Raw genomic sequence first — 19,783 nt, forward strand, 5'->3', positions numbered from 1 at the left:
CCACATAAAACAAAACGCAAGCCCATAAGCCATGAATAAATTGCTCCATGCGCTCTTTTCTGGTTTTAATCAATTTTAACACGTGTAATTTATGAATGTACACCAGATGGAGGATTCCTACCAGTTTTAATTGAAATGCTGTGATTTCTTCAGGATGCACTGAGCCGAGCTCGAGGCTCGGGTTTTTTTTTTTTTACAATTGTGTATTTCACCGGGTATTTTATTGCAAAGACAGACGATTAAAGTCAACGGAACACACGCTTGCTGCCTATCAGCCGACCTTGGTTCCATAAAAGCAGCTGTCCATGAAAAACGATCAGTCATATCTTCACTGACTGAGATGAAGAGAAGAAGCACGAACCTCCGAGTGATCAAGGTTTTATTCTGAGGTCTATAAAATCCGGTACCTAACCTACCATACCGCAAGCTATTCGCTCGACCTTGACAGTGACTTGACTTCCTGCGCTGCGCGTCTCATATGTCAGTGTGCAAGAATGGGAGTGGGAAATAAGCAACAAAGGAAAAAATACAGTATGCCTACGATACGACTGTAAATAGATTTTTTTTTTTCAGGTTCGAATACAGATTCTGTCAAAATAGGCTTGTTAATTTATTAAAACTCTTAGGATGACAAAAAAAAAGACAGGTGGCGGTAAAGCAACTGACATTTTGATTAATTAATTGAAATGAAATGTGAAGTAGAAAAATATTATGGAGAAACACGAGTATGGGAACATTAACAATGACACAACAGATTTAGAGAACAAGCTATTCTTCATTCATGGCCTTCTTTAAGAGAATTTGTTGATGCTTATGTTAGCTGAAGCAAGTTTGATGCATCAAGAGAGGTCAGGACAAGCCTACATGAAAATAAGCTTCAACCAAAAAGGACGCTTGGGTTTACTCTAATAGAGAGAGGGTGTCTGTCTCAGCGTGTGTGTGTCTACAAATATTTTTGATAAAGCTATTTGTAGTTTTGGTTGCAGTGCTTTATTTTGCAGTATGTGACGGATTTTGCAGTTCGGTTGTGTGGTTTTGTGAATTGTGTACTTTGATAAAAGCAGCCTAGTTTGCAAAATTGTGTTTTAGCAATTGGAAAAAACCTACCTAATGGTAACTAACTGACAACACGCACGCACACGCCCACACACACACACATACTCTGTTATATCTTGTCCAAAAAACTTGCTTAGTCTTTGATTTTTGAGATTTGAAATCTTGGACTTGTGTGCAGGGGTGTCAAATTGGGGAACAGGCAGTTTGATCTGGAAGTTGTACCAGGTGTTCTATAAAGGTTTGAATGGTTTTATTTATTTATTCAATTATTTATTTCTTTTTTATTTATTTTAAACTGATGACGTCTTCTTCCAGTGCTTATGCAGCACCACTAATCTAAACATGGTATAGTGATTAATATTGCATTTGTGGAATATGAATTAAGCAGTTAAAAATCCACACGATTTGATCTATCTTAGGGTATGGCCATTTTGCCACTTGCTGTCAACTGATAATGACTTTACAATTGCTCAGGGCTCAGGTAAGGACCGATCTCTGCGCATCCTGCTAAGGTCGCATGACCAAACTCAGAAAATAGGTGAGCCGTGATCGGTTAGCCCAAGTGAGATATATATCTCTGATATAGCTCAGGGAGGGGCAAGTGCATTCGGCCACACTGAGTGGCCCCCTTAATTAATTTTAACATGTTTCCTCAACTGCTGTTGACCCCAGAATTCAGCACTCACATCTTTACTTATTCGCTGTTTTTCTCCAATGTTTTTAGTGCTTTGCTTTGTTCCTTGTTTATTTGATTTATTTATTTATTTATTTATTTGGGTGGGGGGGCAGCAAACTTTAGTGTAGGCCTACAGATACACTGAAAAGCGTTTTTCATGTGGACGAGGCCTAAAGCTAATCAAACTCAAAATATGACAATACAATGTTTTTCAAAAGGTATTTTATTTTCATTGACTCCTTCCAATTACACCACGGACCACTGGGGATGCACAGACTCCTAGATGAGGCATTCTTGTATTACCATGTGAGTAGTGATAGTTGTAATAATGACACATGTTCAGGAAACTGCAAAAACATTAAAAAATATATATATTTTTAGTACTACATCATTCTCATTTCAACAGCTCCACGTAATTGTGCCAAGGTTTAGTCACCTCTCCGTCTTGCCAAAATCATCAAATTCATCCCAAATTCAGCTTCAATGTGATCTTGAAGTGCAGGTAAAGGGTACGTTCACCAGGAAAGACAAGTGAGGAGTGAAGTGGATTCTCAAAATAAGGTATTCATTTCCAAAAACAGACAATGATGACTGTTATGATCCTGGATGGCAGTATCATTACCATAATTGCAGAAAGCTGAAAATCTAAGAAAATATGACTGGCACACACATAAAAGCAATTGAGCTGTTTTGTCCCGTCCCGACCAAGTATGCCAAACACCTGACTACATCTCATATAAGATTATCCTTTTAGATTATCTTTTTGGTCTGAGGTGTGTAATAAGTCCCACAGAATGTATTTTTTTGTGTGTGTTAAAGTGGGTTACCCAGAAGTCAGAAAGTATATTCCAAATGAATTATTTTCTTGTTGACACCACCATTTTACAACGGTCCCACCACCAGTAGTCTTCAGAAACACTCGGAAACCACTGGTGCATTTTTTACTTTTTTTAATTTAACCTTTCTTTAACCAGGATAGTCCCGTTGAGCTTAAAAAACTCTTTTCCAAGGGAGTCCTGGCCAAGAGGCAGCAAAACAGTTTACATTACAGTTATAATAAAAGTTTTGCTTACAATCGCATACAAATTATATCAAACAGTTACAAATCAGTGAGGCTGTCTCAAGTGCTCTTAATCTGGATCTAAAGTCGTTCAATGAAACAAGTTCCGTTAGTTTCCAGTCCTTTTGCAACATGTTTCCATGTAGAAGGGGCAGAGAAAACAAAAGCCCTTTTCCCCAGATCAGTGCGGGCAAATGGAACAGAGAGCAACAAAAGATCATTAGAACGCAGACCATAAGAATCAACAGCTTTCAATGTGACTAGATTACAAATGTAAGAGGGCATCAATCCAAGCATACCCAGAAGTGAGTGGTCGTGTCCGTTTTTGTGAGCTCACGCATAATCATGCAAGAACTCTGCTTGAGATAACTGCATTCTAGACAGGTGGGGAACAGAATCTTTATGTGTGTGGATTCGTGTTGAGGATACAGGAGCAGACCACACACACATTACCATCAAAATGTTAAAAACGCCTAATTTTTCATCATTCTGTGGTTGGGTCCAGCTGCATGGTGACCATCGGGAATTTCGGGAGTTTTCTGAATGCCCAGTCCTTTTCTGGGCGCGTCCTGGACTGCAGCAACCATCGAGCAATTAGCCTAATGAGCCATATTCTCAAGGTGTTGCTGAATATGATCTTACAAAGGATGCGACAAAAGATTAGAAATTAGAAATTCCAGATTACCAATACAGAGTCATGAATGACAGAGGTACAAGAAATATCTTTTCTCAGAATGCTTTGCAAAAGACCTATACAAGTCCAGCAAATCCTATAAATAAGCTTTATTTATTACAAAAAAAAAAGCTTTTGATAAGTTTCGGCACAAAGAGCTACTCAAGATGCCAGCATTTTCACCGGCCGCTATGGCTGCATGGGCGGCCGATTTGGAACTCTGTGACCAGTCATGGATGCAACGTCCGGGACTCAGAGCCCAATGTCTGATCAGTAAGCAGCTGTTTTCATCCTAAAATCTTGTCTGTTTAGCGGCCGAACATGCTTGATAGCTCTGTGTTTTTAGCCAAGGGCTGCCTCACCTAGCTTGGGTGTAGCAATGGGAGCTAATGCTGCGTGCTTTGTGTCCAACAAAACGTGCTTCTGTCTCAAAACAGAGACCAATCGCCACCAAAATTAATATGCACATTCCAACTGTCATGACCATGAGGTCAAGTGTCTGTTTTGAACTGATGTAATCGGCATTTAGTTTCAACTGGTTTTAAGCTATGTGATGTCAAGAATCTTTAATCTATTTACTTGATCAACAGCCAATCGGATGATTCCATGTCAGTCCTGTTACCCATATGTCTAGCCACAGCCAATCCGATCAATTGACTGTCTATTTAAGCCAAACCGAGAAGTGTGTGTTTGTCGGATTATTACCTCGGTTCCTCTGTGCATCTCCACAGCCAAAGGGGGCTTGGTGTCTCGTGATTCTCAATGCATTCTCATTGTTTCTCGTCTAGTCAAGTTTGTTCTACGCCTCTCGATGTTATGCGAATAAAGAGTGCAAATCTTATTTGTGTCTGCGTTTTTGGGATCCAACCTCAGAACACAACAGAATAATCCGACCACATGGATCCCGCAGACTTAAATAAGATGTGCCATACTCCTGGACAACCGCTCGAGGGAGCGTTGGAGAGAACGTCGCATGGAACAGTTAGTTCCTGTGTCGGTTCGTAGAGGGCAACAACCAGTAGAGTCCCAGTCATCCTGTGCCAGCGCCGACTGACTCCGCCAGCACCGATCCCCAGTGCTGACGCATCTGGTGGGAGTAGTCCTCGCGAAGCGCTCCCCAGTTCACCCCTGCCTTAGCTTCAAGCCCCCTCGTCGCGGCAGAGGTGGCGCCGACTCAAGTCCCCTCCTCGCGGCAGAGGTGCCGCCGTCTCAAGTCCCCTCCTCGCGGCAGAGGTGCCGTCATCTCAAGACCCCTCCTCGCGGCAGAGGTGTCGCCGTCTCAAGTCCCATCCTCGCTTCAGAGGTGACGCCATCTCAAGACCCCTCCTCGTGGCAGAGGTGCCGGTCTCAGGTTCCCTCGCCACGGCAGAGTTCCTGCCGTCTCAAGTTCTCTCACTCAAGTTCCGGTGGGGCCCAGCCAGCGGCCGTCTCTCTTGCTCCAGTTCCGGCGGTGCCCGGACAGCGGCCACCTCCTGCTCCTGTTCCGACGGCGCACGCCCTGCGGCCGTCTTCTGCTCCTCGTCTGGCGGCGAAAGGTTCTGCGCCCTCACCCTTCGTATAGCGTCCTTGACTGGGTCATGCCAGGGTTAAGTTTGGGTCATGCAAGGCTCATTTTTACTGTCATTACTAGGGTCATGTAAGGGTTATGTTATGCTTACTTTCATGACTCGGGTCGTGTGAGGGTTGTATTATGCTTACTGTAATGACTAGGGTCATATAAGGGTTATGCTTACCTACTGTCATGACTAGGGTCATATGAGGGTTATGCTTACCTACTGTCATGACTAGGGTCATGTGAGGGTTAAGTTTAAACCTAGGGGTCCACCAGGAGGTGTAATTTGAGGTGGTGGTGGGGGGTACTGTCATGACTGGGTCACACCAGGGTTAAGTTTGGGTGATTACCGTAATGTCTGTTTTGAACTGATGTAATCGGCATCTAGTTTGAACTAGTTGTAAGCGATGTGATGTCATGAGCTATGTGATGTCAATAATATTTAATCTCTTTACATGATCAACAGCCAATCAGATGATTCCCTGTCAGTCCTGTTACCCACATGACTAGCCACAGCCAATCCGATCAATTGACTGTCTAATTTAAGCCAAACCGAGAGGTGTCTGTTTGTTGGATTATTACATCGGTTCCTCTGTGCATCTCCACAGCCCAAGGGGGCTTGGTGTCCCGTGATTCTCGATGCATTCTCATTGTTTCTAGCCTAGTCAAATTTGTTCTACGCCTCTTGATGTTATGCGAATAAAGAGTTAAAATCTTATTTGTGTCTGCATTTTTGGGATCCAACCTCGGAACATAACACCTACTCTTATCCATGCCAACGCCTAGAAGTTAAAAAAACAAAATTAAGCAGAATATTTTCGATTTTGGCAATCAGGCTTCAGTACAGTACGGAAGAAATGGCCCTGGTGTGAGTGCACCCTTAATTCAGGCCATCACCGATTCATACCCAGCCCTAATGCACATATATACATTTTCGGTTGTTGATAATCTGGTGCATCCCAAACACACATTCACATACTGTGTACAGAATATCCATTCATGCATCCATTTCCTGAACCCCTTATTCATCACAACGGTTGCAGGGGTACACATGGCTATGGGGAGTAGGCCGGTTACACCCTGAACCGGTTGCCAGCCAATCGCAGGGGGTTGCACCGGGATTGACGTCATACAGCTGTCTCTCCTACACACCATTTTGAATGTTTTGAGGAAGGACTTCCCCTGCCGAATACGTCACAGCAAATAAATGAATTTGATTGCACGGTTTGTTTTGTCGGTTTGTTTTGTACCGGGCCGAACAGTGGTCAATGCCGTCCTGTCCAGACCCACTTTCTTCATTTATATATATATATATATATATATATATATATATATATATATATATATATATATATATATATATATATATATATATATATATACATATATATATATATATATATATATATATATATGGGTCTTCTCCGGGTACTCTGGCCTCCTCCCACATTCCAAAGACATGCATGGCTGGTTAACTGGGCGCTCCGAATTGTCCCTAGGTGTGCTTGTGAGTGTGGATGGTTGTTCGTCTCTGTGTGCCCTGCGATTGGCTGGCAACCAGTCCAGGGTGTCTCCCGCCTACTGCCCAGAGCCAGCTGAGATAGGCGCCAGCACCCCCCGCGACCCTTGTGAGGAATAAGCGGTCAAGAAAATGGATGGATGGATATATATGTATATAATCTCTGCAATTTTTTTTTTTAAAGGTACACTCAGTATTATACAGTGGCATCTAGTGGTGAAACAATAAATCATTCGAAAAAAAAAAAACCAATTGTTTGTGTTAGTAGTATGTAAAAAGATATGTTGTATCGCATAAACGTACTTTTTTAAAATATAACGGTTAGTCTAGAAATCGCAAATTATCTTACATGTCCGGGCCGCGGCTTCTAGTGTCCGCCATGTTTCGCCGCCATCTTTCTGCTACGGGTGCCGTCAACGACAAATTTCAGCGCTCCATTTCTTAACGCGTTTTTGGAACGCCTTTGCAGACGCACTTCCGGTTTGTATGGCGACCGCATGTACACGAAGAAGAAGAGTTTCCGGTCCTCGAAGAGAGCATTATCAAGCATCACATTGCTTTGGGAATTTATTTTATTTCAGCGCGACAAAACAAGAGTTTATATTGTAGCCGCATTTGCCAGATGGAGAGAAATGAGGAACAGACTAGGTTTGGGACGTGCCGGTGCCTTCGACTGCTTTCTACTTGACCGGTAAGTAAGAGTACATTTGTGTTTACGTTTTGAGAGCAAGAGAAAAAGTATACACTGTACTAATTAATACGATGTTCGTACCTTTGTTTTACGATCACTGTAGCTGTTGATTAGCAACTCCGCACCACTCGAACGATTTCGTTATGTAGTTACTTGCTTTGAAAAAAAAAAAAAGATTCCCGCTGGCACGTTATATTTAGAGTAAATGCGCAAGTTATTGTGTAATGTAATGTAACTGTGATTTCGGAGGTATATTTGCCCATAACTTCAATGGAGAATCTAAAGCATACTGTATTAGAGGAGGAGTTGAAAATTATTATTTTCGTTGTGGATGGTGAAAATAGTGTTCTCGAAATTAATTTTCGGCAGGGAATAACTTTCTGGACTTAAATGCTGGCTGTACCGTAAGCACTGCTAGAGTCTGAACTCTCTCACTCAAGTGTGTACTGGTCCATTGTGTAATTGGGTGCACAAGAATTTACAGGCTGCCACGTTTTCCACGGAAATTCGACAAGCAAGCAGCCTTTGCATATTCTATGCAGTATGCAGTCAAGTTACTTTTATCTAGCTAATACAATGTTTTGGGCCCAAAAACTAAAGATCTTACCTCTATTTTGGGGGCTTTGTTGGTAAGTTGGTGACATATAGTAGTATCATCAATTATTTTATTTTATTTTATAATTTTGTTTTTGTTTGTGTCACACTAGATCAACAGCCAAACTTGAGGGGTTCCAGAACCATATTCTGATGTATACAAGCATTCATGCACCGTTTAAATACATCACCGACCTGCAAGAAAAAAAATATCAAGGGGAGAGTCAGCAGCCAAATTGGAATGCCCCGAATGAGGACACTTGAACGGAGGACCCCAGAAGGCTTCGGTGTTGTACCACCAGTATCTCCACCTACCATATCTGAGCTGCAACAAACTGAAGTCAGCCGACGTCTTGGTATGTCATTTACATATGGACGGCATTGCACACTACATGAACTTTTTGTGTGAAGCAATACGGAATGGTCACATGTACAAGCACCACTTGTTTTACACAGGACCTGCTGACCAGGTGTCTGAAGCCATGGAGTGACTCCTCCCTCACTTTCCTCAGCAAGCCTTTGAAGAATATGATATCATCGTTGGTGGGAACATGCCCTCACTCCATAACATGTACTTGTGCAGTCAAGGAGCATGTCAAACTTAATAAAACCAGCAAACATTGAAGTGACTTCATTTTTACTGCAGTCTGTTCACACAATCAATGGACAAGCCTTCCTTAATTTTGCCCCAATAACATCATAGAGTAGGCGAAAAGTAGTGTTACAGATTATACTGTGTTCGGGAGAGTTTGAGGAATGTTGCAATGTTAATGGGGGACAATGTCAGCACACACACACACACACAAAAAAAAAAAACATCATGGTATTGAGGTAATCAGATATTTTAGCTGTGTACAACACATACTTGCTCTGTAACACTACTTTTGGCCCAAACCTGTATGTCTATTTTCCATATTTTGAAATGCACAGCGTATTGGTAAATTTCTGGAACTGCAATTCATGTAGCTCATTATATTCTAACAGCATTTTTTTTTTTTAGTTAATATGTTCATTTCATGTAGACTTTTATTTTACTTTATTTTATTTATTCATTTTCATGTACTGTACCTTACATTCATTGGCCAATGAAGAATTCCTTGTCATTGCAAGCATTTATAATAATTCTCCAGGCTTTTGATGTTTTACATTTCTAGTCATGTAAAATAGTGTTAGGTTAGGTGTCGAATGAACACTGCATGTTGACGCCAAAGGAAATAGTATTTTTTTAGTTATTCAAAATGTACAAATTAACACACAACAACAATATACAAGTTATACAAACTACAACAACAAGTGTCAGACATGGACTAATTATATGCCAGGTAAAAAAAATTGTATTGTCCTCAAGGATCTGGGAAAGTGTCACTTATTTGCTACAAGTCCACCAAGGTGCTGCAGTCTGGGATCCAGGTACAGGAAATCATGGTGGTGCTGATGTGTCAGCAATGTGTCAAAAAGTATTTCTTGGTGTCAGTCTATCAGCTGGACTTGGATATCTTCATGTTCCTCCATGGTCATTTCCTGTACGAGTCTCTGCAAGAAGGTAACAATTGTATGTCAGATGAGGTACCAAACAATGAACTGAAAGTCACTGAGCCAATGAAGTACATTATTATATGAGCAAGACTATTTGTGAAAGCCATGTAAATTCCTGCACATCGAAGTACAAGGAAGCTGTTGTATCTTCAATCAAAACTAATTAAGTTGCTTAGTGATATTTATTAGGTAAAATTGTTCAACATGGTGACAAATCGATATCTGAGTAAAGGGTTTCAAATGTTTTTGTAAGCAGCACTTTTCTGAGTGGTTAGTAGCAACAAGACACGGGGGGAATTACGAGTCTGAGTTGCAGATGTGTAGTTCAGTTAACACCATTATTTTTGCACGATATACTAAACATATCAGCAAACGATGTAATCTAAATACCACATATTCCAAGCAAAGGTATGTTTTGAGCCATTCACATGCATGCTCGAATGGAATTATTTTTCCATGATGACATAATTGTACGTTACGAGACTCCACGTTCTCTTCCTCGTCGTCTCCCTCGCCCCCTCATCGCCCCCTTTGAGATGGTCCACATGTCTATAAAACATATAACATAACTGTGTGTTCTCTGTTGCATGGTTTAGTTGCACTAACAAATATGAACATAGATAGCCATTATCATTAGCTGACGTACAGTATTTCCAAACAATGCCGACAAAAATATTAATTCTGAAATTAAATGACTAAATCACAATTATTAGGGATCTGTACAGTATGTCTAACAAATGCAATTCACTTACGTCATCACTCGAGGGAATACCAGAAGTTGTTTGCGTTCTGTTCCGGTGAAATTGGTGGTAGGCTGTTGAAGTCGGGTCTCTCTGGGACGCCGTAGTTCGTGTGCTTAAAATCATTGCATTATCTTGTTTGACCGATAGATGGCGGTCGTGAGCTACACACTGGGGCTTTAAGTTTACTGTTTCGTGAGCATATATTTGTTCACTCCAATGTAAACATATCTGCTGTGCATATGTTGCACTGACTTGTTGGTGGAAAAAAAAGTATTTCAGTTGTTAAAAAGTTTCAACAGCATGTGTGTGTCTACAAATATTTTTGATAAAGCTATTTGTAGTTTTGGTTGCAGTGCTTTATTTTGTAGTGTGTGACGGATTTTGCAGTTCGGTTGTGTGGTTTTGTATATATATATATTACAAATGTGTGTGTCAGCGAGTGTATCACATATCCTAGAGTGACCCTATTTTAATCGGGTGAGAGAAAAAAAGGACACTTCGGCCTAAAACTAATAATCTTAAAAATTATACTTTGTTTACTCCAAGATGCTTTACATTTAAACTCTTTTAATGCATGCCTCCTCTGGAGTGTTCGAAACAAAAATTACTTGACAAAAATGATTATGACAGACACAATGTTTTAAGTGAATTTTTTGCCCGCAAACAAATTGGGATGAGTGAGGTCCGTGCCCTTCACCTCCCGTGAGGCAGCTCATCACTTCGCCACTCAGCTAAAGCTCTGGGCCACCGTTGCAGCCGAGGACAACATTCGAACGCTAACTAATGTACGCAAATGTGGGTCTGCCCGTCACGATAAACGGTGCAGTGCACTCCACCTCCCATTTGCCACACAACGAAAACCGGACAATTTCATTCATTAATAAAAACCCGTCCGGGCGCCCGGAAAGGATGTAATAAAGTGGGCATCTCCCAGTAAAACAGTCTAATTCCTTGCAAAATCAAGCTAGCAATAGCAATGTCAAACATCAGGTAAAGTGAAAACATCCACAAAGCCAGTATTTCCTTTTGTAGCATTCTTTGTGAAAAGTGAATAATTCTCTATCCCTTACTTTGCTGAAGATCCGGTAGCTAAGGCGTTGGTCTCCCATCCTTCAAAAGATGACGTTTTGCCTCAAAAGAAAGGCATGAAAATAGTTTTATATTTTCCAGAGTGACGTCATCTTACCGGCGTACTGTGCACTAAGTGTGTTTTGAATTCACGAATGCACTGTGCGAACGTATGATCGCATAGGAATAATACAGCTACGTAAAAAGGCTGCATAGCAATCTGCCTATTTGCGTAAAGGACTTTTCTACTGGGAAACTGACTACGCATGCGTGAACACACATCGCTCAGAAAGGCTGCTGGAGGCATCGGAGGCGTGTGCCTTCCTTCAGCATGAGAATTTTGCAGCAGTTTTGCCTGCAGGCCAGAAGAAGTTGTAAGTCCTTTTTCAAGTTTGAAGTTTAAAATTTATTGAACATGTAAACATAACATATGAACATAAACAAATAGCAAGTAAAAATTAAGAGAAAGAAAAAGAAAGCATTTTAACCTTTTTAACTGAGCTATGAAACTCACCAGATGTTGTCACTTTCAAATCTATATAAGTAGTGAAACACAAAAATAACTTAAATCAATAGAAGAAGCCAATTCATTTTCGTTTCATTTCAGCCTTGGTCAGGCAGTGCCTACCTTGCCTGCCCTGATATATATATATATATATATATATATATATATATATATATATATATATATATATATATATATATATATATATATATATATAAAACAATTTAATTTGGTAAATGGTGACTGATGTAATTTGGTCCATTTTGTCCTGTTGCCCTGTTTTCGAATCAGCTACAAATATCTGACAGATTAACTTAATATAGCTAATATTTACCACCCATGATTTTTTTTTATTTTTTATTTTATTGTAAGCGTGATATAAATAAAGATGACTTGACTTTAGCTTATATTAATCATGTTTCTGATCAACTAAAAAAATATGAATTTGAAAAAAATATATCCTATTTCCTGAGGTAAATTCCTTAAAATCCTTCTTTATGGGTATTATCAAATGAACTCAACACTTTTACTGTACTTGATGAAAAGATATGAACAATAGATTGCTCCTTATTAATTGAAATGTATAGTACTAAAAATATATTTTACCAGCAACGTAGCCTGTATAATTTTCAGCAGCGAATGCTGAAACATTCAATAGGTGCAGCTTCATTCAACTGCCCTGTTGTATTGTCGGGTTTTTTTTTTTTATTGTTTAATAAACTCTTTTTCCCTGTGTTAACTTGCAAAAAAATGCTCCTCAAAATTACTAAATTGCTCCTCAAATGAAGTCACCGATTAGCAATATTGCTCTTCAAAGAAAAGAAGTTATTTCCAGCCTTGTAATATCATAATTGAATGTGCTTGCGTTGAAGACAACCAGTGGTTCCAGTGCCCTTGTCATTGCTCTTTTGCCCCCCACCCGTGCCCCCTCCAGGCCATTCCACATCATTCCAGACGAGACATGGGCCAGACTACTAACAGTTTACAAGCTGTCTGTCTGTCTCAAGTTCAACAGCAAAGTCCAACCAGGGAAACAAAAAGACAGTCCGCAATGCAGACAAAAGAGGAGGGGTGGAGTGGGGAAAAGGTGGTAAAATGATAGGGTGGGGGGGGGGGGGGGGGTGCGCGCGCGTGCGTGTGCGCGTACAGACGTGCGAAGAAGAACGAGGGCGGCCGGCCACTGTTGGACATGAACTTGAGGAAAAACAAGCCAATGGTGCTGCATTCTTGGTCTCAAGCATGAAGTATATTCTCAAGGGATTTGTTGATATGTGCATGTGTGTGCCTCGTGTATGCGTGTCTGCGCTTGTGTGTGCGTCTGGACAATGAATAGAATAGAATAGAATAGAATAGAATAGAATAGAAAAAAATAATGTGGTAGGGATTTTCGAAGCTTGATGAATGGATGGCAAAACAGTGCTTCAAGGTGGAAGGAATTCAGAAAAGAGCCATATGGACTGTACGCTGGCAATAAACAGTCTTGCTTTATGTTGCACCGTCAGCTACTATAGGCTCACTTTACAACACTGATTTCTGCCAACAGATGTGCTCCTCATAATGAAATTGCACATATTCATATACAAAGTCGTCTCTAAATCACAGCTGGCGTAATTATTGAAAGTTGTATGATCAAAACGGGGTTGTCAGAAAAGAGTTTTCTGTATAGTTCTTTTTTATGTCTGGATAAGATTACAGATTTGAATCATTTATTTCTGTTTTTGCATGCGCGTGGGTGCTGGGGTGGCAATCGGTTGTCCTTCCGAGCCACTCGTTATTGGAACTGTACGGTTGCAGTTCAAATCGTGCTGATGTGAAACCCCCCACCATGCACCCCCACTCACACACACATACACAAATAAATATATGAATACATTGAATACATATAGGCCTAATACAGTGCATACTTGTCGGAAAGGGGCTATTCCTTCCCCTATAGCCCTCACTCTTTCATTCTCCTGTGGTGTGCAACACAAAACGTACAGCAGTGTGAGTTTGATTTTAGCGACTATAATTATTAATGCCAATAAAAGATCCAACCTTGATTTCTGTCCTTAGGTGTTCATCTACTTGCGTGCTTGTGAGTTTGCGTGCGTGCGGACATTCTTCAATTGTTGTTGTCCTGTACCATCGCTTATCCTATCTGTATTAATGATTGGCTGACGTCGTCCTTTGCCAAACCAGTATATATATATATATATATATATATATATATATATATATCTATATATATATATATATATATATATATATATATATATATATATATATATTATATATATATATATATATATATATATATATATAATATATATATATATATATATATATATATATATATATATATATATATAATATATATATATATATATATATATATATATATATATATATATATATATATATATATATATATATATATATATATATATATATATATATATATATATATATATATATCCATCCATCCATACATCCATCCATTTGCTTTCTCTCTTGAATGGTTAAGTTGCACAACAAAAAGGCACACATTCTTGTTAACTTGTCGTCTTTGTTTGCATTTATGTATTTCAAAGGGCGCTGTGAATGTAAACTACAGTTCATTTGAACTGCCTCAATGTATTAAACTTAAACCGCCATAAAATCTCTTATCCGGAGCTGCCCAATGTGGTGTGACTAATTCTTTCAACAACCACTATTATGCCTTGGAGCAATATGTCTCGTCTAGGCCTATTGTAGTGTTAATAATAATAATAATAATAATAATAATAATAATAATAATAATAATAATAATAATAATAATAATAATAATAATAATAATAATAATAATACTGCGATTGGCTGGCAACCAGTCCAGGGTGTCTCCCGTACTGCTCAGAGCCAGCTGAGATAGGCTCCAGCACCCCCCGCGACCCTTGTAGGGAATAAGTGGTCAAGAAAATGGATGGATTGTATAATACTAACAATAATAATAATAATAATAATAATAATAATAATAATAATAATAATAATAATAATAATAATAATAATAATAATAATAGGAGAACAATAAATTGGCTAGAAACAGCCACGGGTGTAACTTTGGCTGCATGGTGTTTATTTTTTGGTTAATAACACTAAAAAAACAATTATGACAAAATTATTATTTATCATTATACATTATAGAATAACATTTATTGTTATTTTTTTTCGTGGAAAAAAAGGGAAAAAAAGGAATAACATTTATTAAGCCAAATATTATTGTGGTTTTTCTATATTATAAAATATCGGCCTAATTTTTCTGTCCAACAAGTCTTTTCAGTTGAAGCACTATTAATTTATGTGCAGAACATACATTGCATATGTTTATATTTACATAATTACCTATATACGTTTCTTGAAGTAATTTCTGGACACATTTATAAATAAATACATTTATTTCTTTATTAATTAAACAATTAATGTCTCCGCACTCATTTATTTTATGCTAAAAGTGTAACCAAGATTAATTTCCTCATCATATAGACATATTCAATAGGGTTTCATTCAAAACCTGTGTCTCGAAATGCAGTTATTTGTTTTCATTCGTCTTAACTGCAGGCTATAATTTAATTTAACAAAATATCAAGCATGGATCAATTAAATTGTTTGCCACGATCTCGTGGGTAATTGATGCATATTTCTTCTTCGTTCTCCTCAACTTTCTCTGCTATTTAGAGAATAACGTAAGGTGCAAATCTTTATGGCTTCCGAACTTCCGTCAGTTTTGTTGGTTTTCAGGGCGGACAGAGACTGTGTTGTAAAGAGTGTCAACAAACCAGGAGCAAACAACGCCACGTTCAATGCTGATGCTGAACACCGTGAACCCCCACTCATTTTCTGATTTCAGCAACCTTCCCACCGGACTCCTTTACTTGCTTGAATTTTACAAACAGTCACATTCGCGGGGCACGTACAAATATTTAAATTTATGGAAAACAGCAGTAAAGTTTCATCGTTTTCTCTTTTTTAAAAAATTTAAATATTCGTTGTCATTTAATATTTATTTGTGCTGAAATTAAAGCCTCAAATTGAGAGCACCAATCGGTTCATGCATTTGATTAAACATGTACATGATGAAACATTTTTGCTTAATCTAGAAATAAATTAGGACACATCAAAAGTAGAGCATTTCCTGTCAGCCACTTGTTAAGCCGTCAACGCGTGGAAAACACCTGGGGAAAAAAAATTCTCATTGAATTATTTGCCATGGTGCATGCTTAGCCTGTCGGAGTATAGATTTCAAGATCGAGAGACATAGCAAAGATCATTGTGTGCATTTCATCGAGACATGTTGAGGAAATGCAGTTAACGAGTTGAAGAGAAAATGCATGTGTGCGCGCATGCGCGTTGCCAGCACACCACAGTTTTCTCCTCTTGTAAAATAGACAGAGAGCACTCCACCGAGTTTATGGTGGTCATTTACCGTGAAGGTCAAGGTCAAACTTATCTTGGTCGGTCGCTATTCTGTGAAATTTTAATTTATTCATACAATGTTTGGTGCGTACGGACACGGTTGCAAGATGTGGTCCTTTGACCAAATTAGATTTTGTTTAGGAAGATTGTTACTGATGAATCCTCACTTTTGCCACTTTCCTTGTCTTTTATCGCTTTGTTTTGCGCGTGTGTGTGTGCGTGTGCATGTGAGAGAATTTATATGAAATTGTTTAACATTAATTTTGAAAAGAACACAAACGACCACTGCATATTTGCTCATACTGAACATTTATTGTATATAATTTTTTGTCATGCTTTAAAATGAAGAGATGCTCATAACGAGGTTTTATTCACGTGTATACAGTATCAATACAGGCAGGAACTTTTCTGGAAGCTTAATTAACCAAATGATGTCTATATCAGCGCTTTCAAGTGACAACAATACTTTGGAATTTTTGGCACATTAAAATGTTAAATTCGAAGTCTCCTTGAAATCGTAATAATATACAGATTCGTTCCCAAAAAAAAAATACAAAAATTGCACTGAAATCTGAACGCGTTATACATAAGCTGCAAGGTATTTCACTTGATATATAAGACCACAATGGCGAAATAAAATAGACAAGACAGTTCAAATATGCAATATTTACAAAATGCCTACAATGGGGTTTGGTTCATTCATATGGCCTTTAATGAGTCCCACTGGTTTGCGTCATTCATATATCGGTTAATGAGTCCCATCCATCATGGTTCATATATGCATTTCTTGTGATAGACGAGCTCAGTCACAGTGTTGGAGCATTTCATGATTGATCTCCAAAATGCGTCATCTTGCTGTCATGTCTATGCTATATAGCAAAATGCTAAGGCGTAGTGTTTTTCACTTTAGTCACAAACTTCTTCTCCTTTACCCTCCTGTTCTGGAACCAGATGGTGATCTGCCTCTCCGAAAGGTTAGTCGCGGCAGAAATCTTCCTCCTCTTGTCCTTTGTGATGAATTTGTTGGCGGCGTATTCTTTCTCCAGCTCCTTAAGCTGCACCTTTGTGTAAGGTATCCGCTTCTTTCTGCCTCGGCGGAAAGGGGAACATTCTTGCTGGTGGGCCACCACATCTGATAGCAAGCAGAAAGGGGGCATGAACGTCAGAAACACATCTTGCGTCATTGTATATCATGATGGTAAGATGAACCATCAATTTATGGGGCAACATGGATCTATTATATTTATTTAACTTTTCTTCAAAGGCAATTGAGAACAGTCTAATTGCAATGCTGACAAAACAGAGAGGCCTACATATTATATATAGGCCTATAGTATGACCTGTAGTGAGGAAAAAGAGACGGGGGGGGATTACACATGTTCACATATCGCAAAAACTTAGAAACGAGAACGTGTGACATAATATTCGCATATTACCAGAAGCATGTTGTGTTGCTTCTTCAATTGTTACATTATTTATTTATGTATGTATTTATTTATTTATTTATTTATGCTTCTTCCTGATATTGCTTTTTGTTTCCATTTTATATAGTTGTAAAATTCCGTTTTTTTGTTTTTGTTTTTTTTCCTTCTGTTTTTTTTTTGCAACTAAATAAATTGTTTTCCAGACAATGAACAATCAGTAAAATGTCTCTCTCTCTCTCTCTCTCTCTCTCTCTCTCTCTCTCTCTCTCTCTCTCAGCACAATATTTGCAACATGGGTGCCTTAACTTTTGCTTTCAAATACTTAATTCATTGGCATCTATTTTGTCTATTTGACGTAGTGGATGAATTTACATTTACATTTCATTAAATTTCACGATGGTTATATTTATGGTTGCATTCATCTTCTAATACAGTCTCTGAGAAAGCACAACAAGTTTCAATAAGACAGTTATTAAAAAAATAAATAATGAAACTTTACTGCAGACGTATAGCCCTGTTCAAATTGGGTATATTAACTAATTAAAACACTGCATTTAAAATTGAGAGAATCTTATTATTTATAATAGCGAACATATTGAACAGAACTGGTCTGCTTGACGGATATATTAAATGCTAAATTGGGTAGACTACGTTTAAAAAAAAAAAAAAAAAAAAAAAAAGGGACACGTGCCCCTGCACAGCCTTTTTTTAGTACAATCGACGGGAAATGATGAACATTTCAATAGGCTGCTATCGTAAATGTTGAGTGCGGGTGGCAGTCATAGTGAATTATTACCAGCCAAAGCGGACTTCCAGAGGTGGCCCTGCCCCTGGTCTTTGGAGCAGTACATCTGTCCCCCCCAGCCGTTGGTGAGAGCCCACGGCTGGTAGCTGTCCATGGGGAGGAAAGTTTCATGGCGCGGCTCACCAGTGCCCAGCGTTTGGACCACGGACACATCGAGGTAGCTCGCCATGGACTGGTATGGACTGGGGTAGCCGTGGTAAAATGCGAACTCCTTTGGCCTGTGGTTGGGATAATCGTCGGAGCTGACGGTGGTGTCCATGTATTGAGAGCTAAGCGCGGCTCCGGGAGCCTGTGTGCACGATTTGACTGGACCACGCCCCATCCCACACGGATAGTAGCCGTTGCCAAAGTAGCCGTAAGGTAAAGCAGGTGCTGCAGAAGTGCTCTGGTGGGCCACGGCCGCCGCGCACGTTTTCACCGACGACGACGCTGCATCGCTGGGGCCGGACACCGACACGTCCATGGCAGAGTAGCCCGCTGAAGAATGCACCAAACCAGGGGGATGGCCGCCGAGCGCAGCCGCGGCCGCCGAATGAGCCATGATGTTGCGGCACTGGTTAACCGCAGTGGCGGTGGCGAAGTTCCCGCTGCCCACCAGCCCCTCCATGTTCTTGTTCAACTCGTCCAGATTATTGTCATAAACGAACATTACCGTTTCCGCCGACCAGCGAGGGTTTAGGACCAAGGAGGCTGTCATATGAGCTCCTTTTCCCCGATCTTTGCTTCGTTAGTGCGCACATCAACGTCAAGGCACACGGATCTGCTCCAACTGCTGTAACCTACACGCACAACTAAACTACACCAGATTAGTATTGGCCTCACGCACACGATCATCGCACGCGTATTGCTTGCAGACTCTGAAGAAAAAACTATGCCGGTCACCGGGTTTCATATCTTGACGCAAACCGCCTCGAGAGGAGAAGATGGGGTTGGTCGGGTGTCCATTGGATGAGCCAGAGCGATCACGTGATATGAAGAGCTAGGGAAAAAAAAGAAAAAAGAACAGACGACGTGTTTCGGTATTGAAACTCAAGGAAATTTGTTTTAAAATGGGTATAGAGCTGACATATAGGAAGAACATGAACTATATACATGTGGCGCGAGCAAAGCTCAACGTGTTTTGTTTGTCAATCTGATCTGTCTTTGTCTCATGCAATCCACACGAGTAGGTTTCCTTCATTCGATAATCACCAGAACGCATCAACATGCAGGCAGGTTTTGTGCCGTGCGTATAATGCGCATTGCAGTATATGCCCTAAGCGACGAGCATGCATGCAGTGCTTTTCGACGATGGAAATTATGACGTTTGTATATGCACGAAACATGGAAGCGTTCTAACGCGGAGAATATAAGCAAAAATTAAAATAAAATAAAATAGAATATTATTAATATTGTACTATTACTAATATGACTTTATTTTATTCAGCTAAGGCATGAATTAAGAACAGAT

The 19,783-nt window shown here is 39.5% G+C and overlaps 1 protein-coding gene and 1 long non-coding RNA gene across 2 annotated transcripts; one reads left to right on the forward strand and one right to left on the reverse strand.

Annotated features, from left to right (window-relative positions):
* Window positions 1–7,070: 7,070 nt before the first annotated feature.
* On the forward strand, window positions 7,071–8,450 carry LOC144027869 (uncharacterized). The gene is made up of 3 exons (XR_013285674.1): window positions 7,071–7,227; window positions 7,935–8,177; window positions 8,278–8,450. It is a non-coding gene; the product is annotated as an uncharacterized LOC144027869 (long non-coding RNA).
* An 8,538-nt stretch (window positions 8,451–16,988) lies between these two features.
* On the reverse strand, window positions 16,989–19,030 carry hoxb13a (homeobox B13a). Its single transcript, XM_077535612.1, has 2 exons — window positions 18,325–19,030; window positions 16,989–17,236 (listed from the first exon to the last, which is right to left on the reverse strand). The coding sequence occupies exons 1-2, from the start codon at window positions 19,028–19,030 to the stop codon at window positions 16,989–16,991; spliced, it is 954 nt and encodes a 317-aa protein (XP_077391738.1).
* Between the last annotated feature and the right edge of the window lie 753 nt (window positions 19,031–19,783).

The sequence above is a fragment of the Festucalex cinctus genome, chromosome 1 (assembly GCF_051991245.1).
Source record: "Festucalex cinctus isolate MCC-2025b chromosome 1, RoL_Fcin_1.0, whole genome shotgun sequence".
Classification (NCBI taxonomy): Eukaryota; Metazoa; Chordata; class Actinopteri; order Syngnathiformes; family Syngnathidae; genus Festucalex; species Festucalex cinctus.

Bases quoted from the DNA above. Each gene is read 5' to 3' on its own strand.
- hoxb13a (XM_077535612.1), bottom strand. From the start codon at position 19,030: ATGACAGCCTCCTTGGTCCTAAACCCTCGCTGGTCGGCGGAAACGGTA. The intron at 17,237-18,324 runs GTAATAATTCAC...GCTTGCTATCAG, and splicing joins CTGGAAGTCCGCTTTGGCTG to ATGTGGTGGCCCACCAGCAA.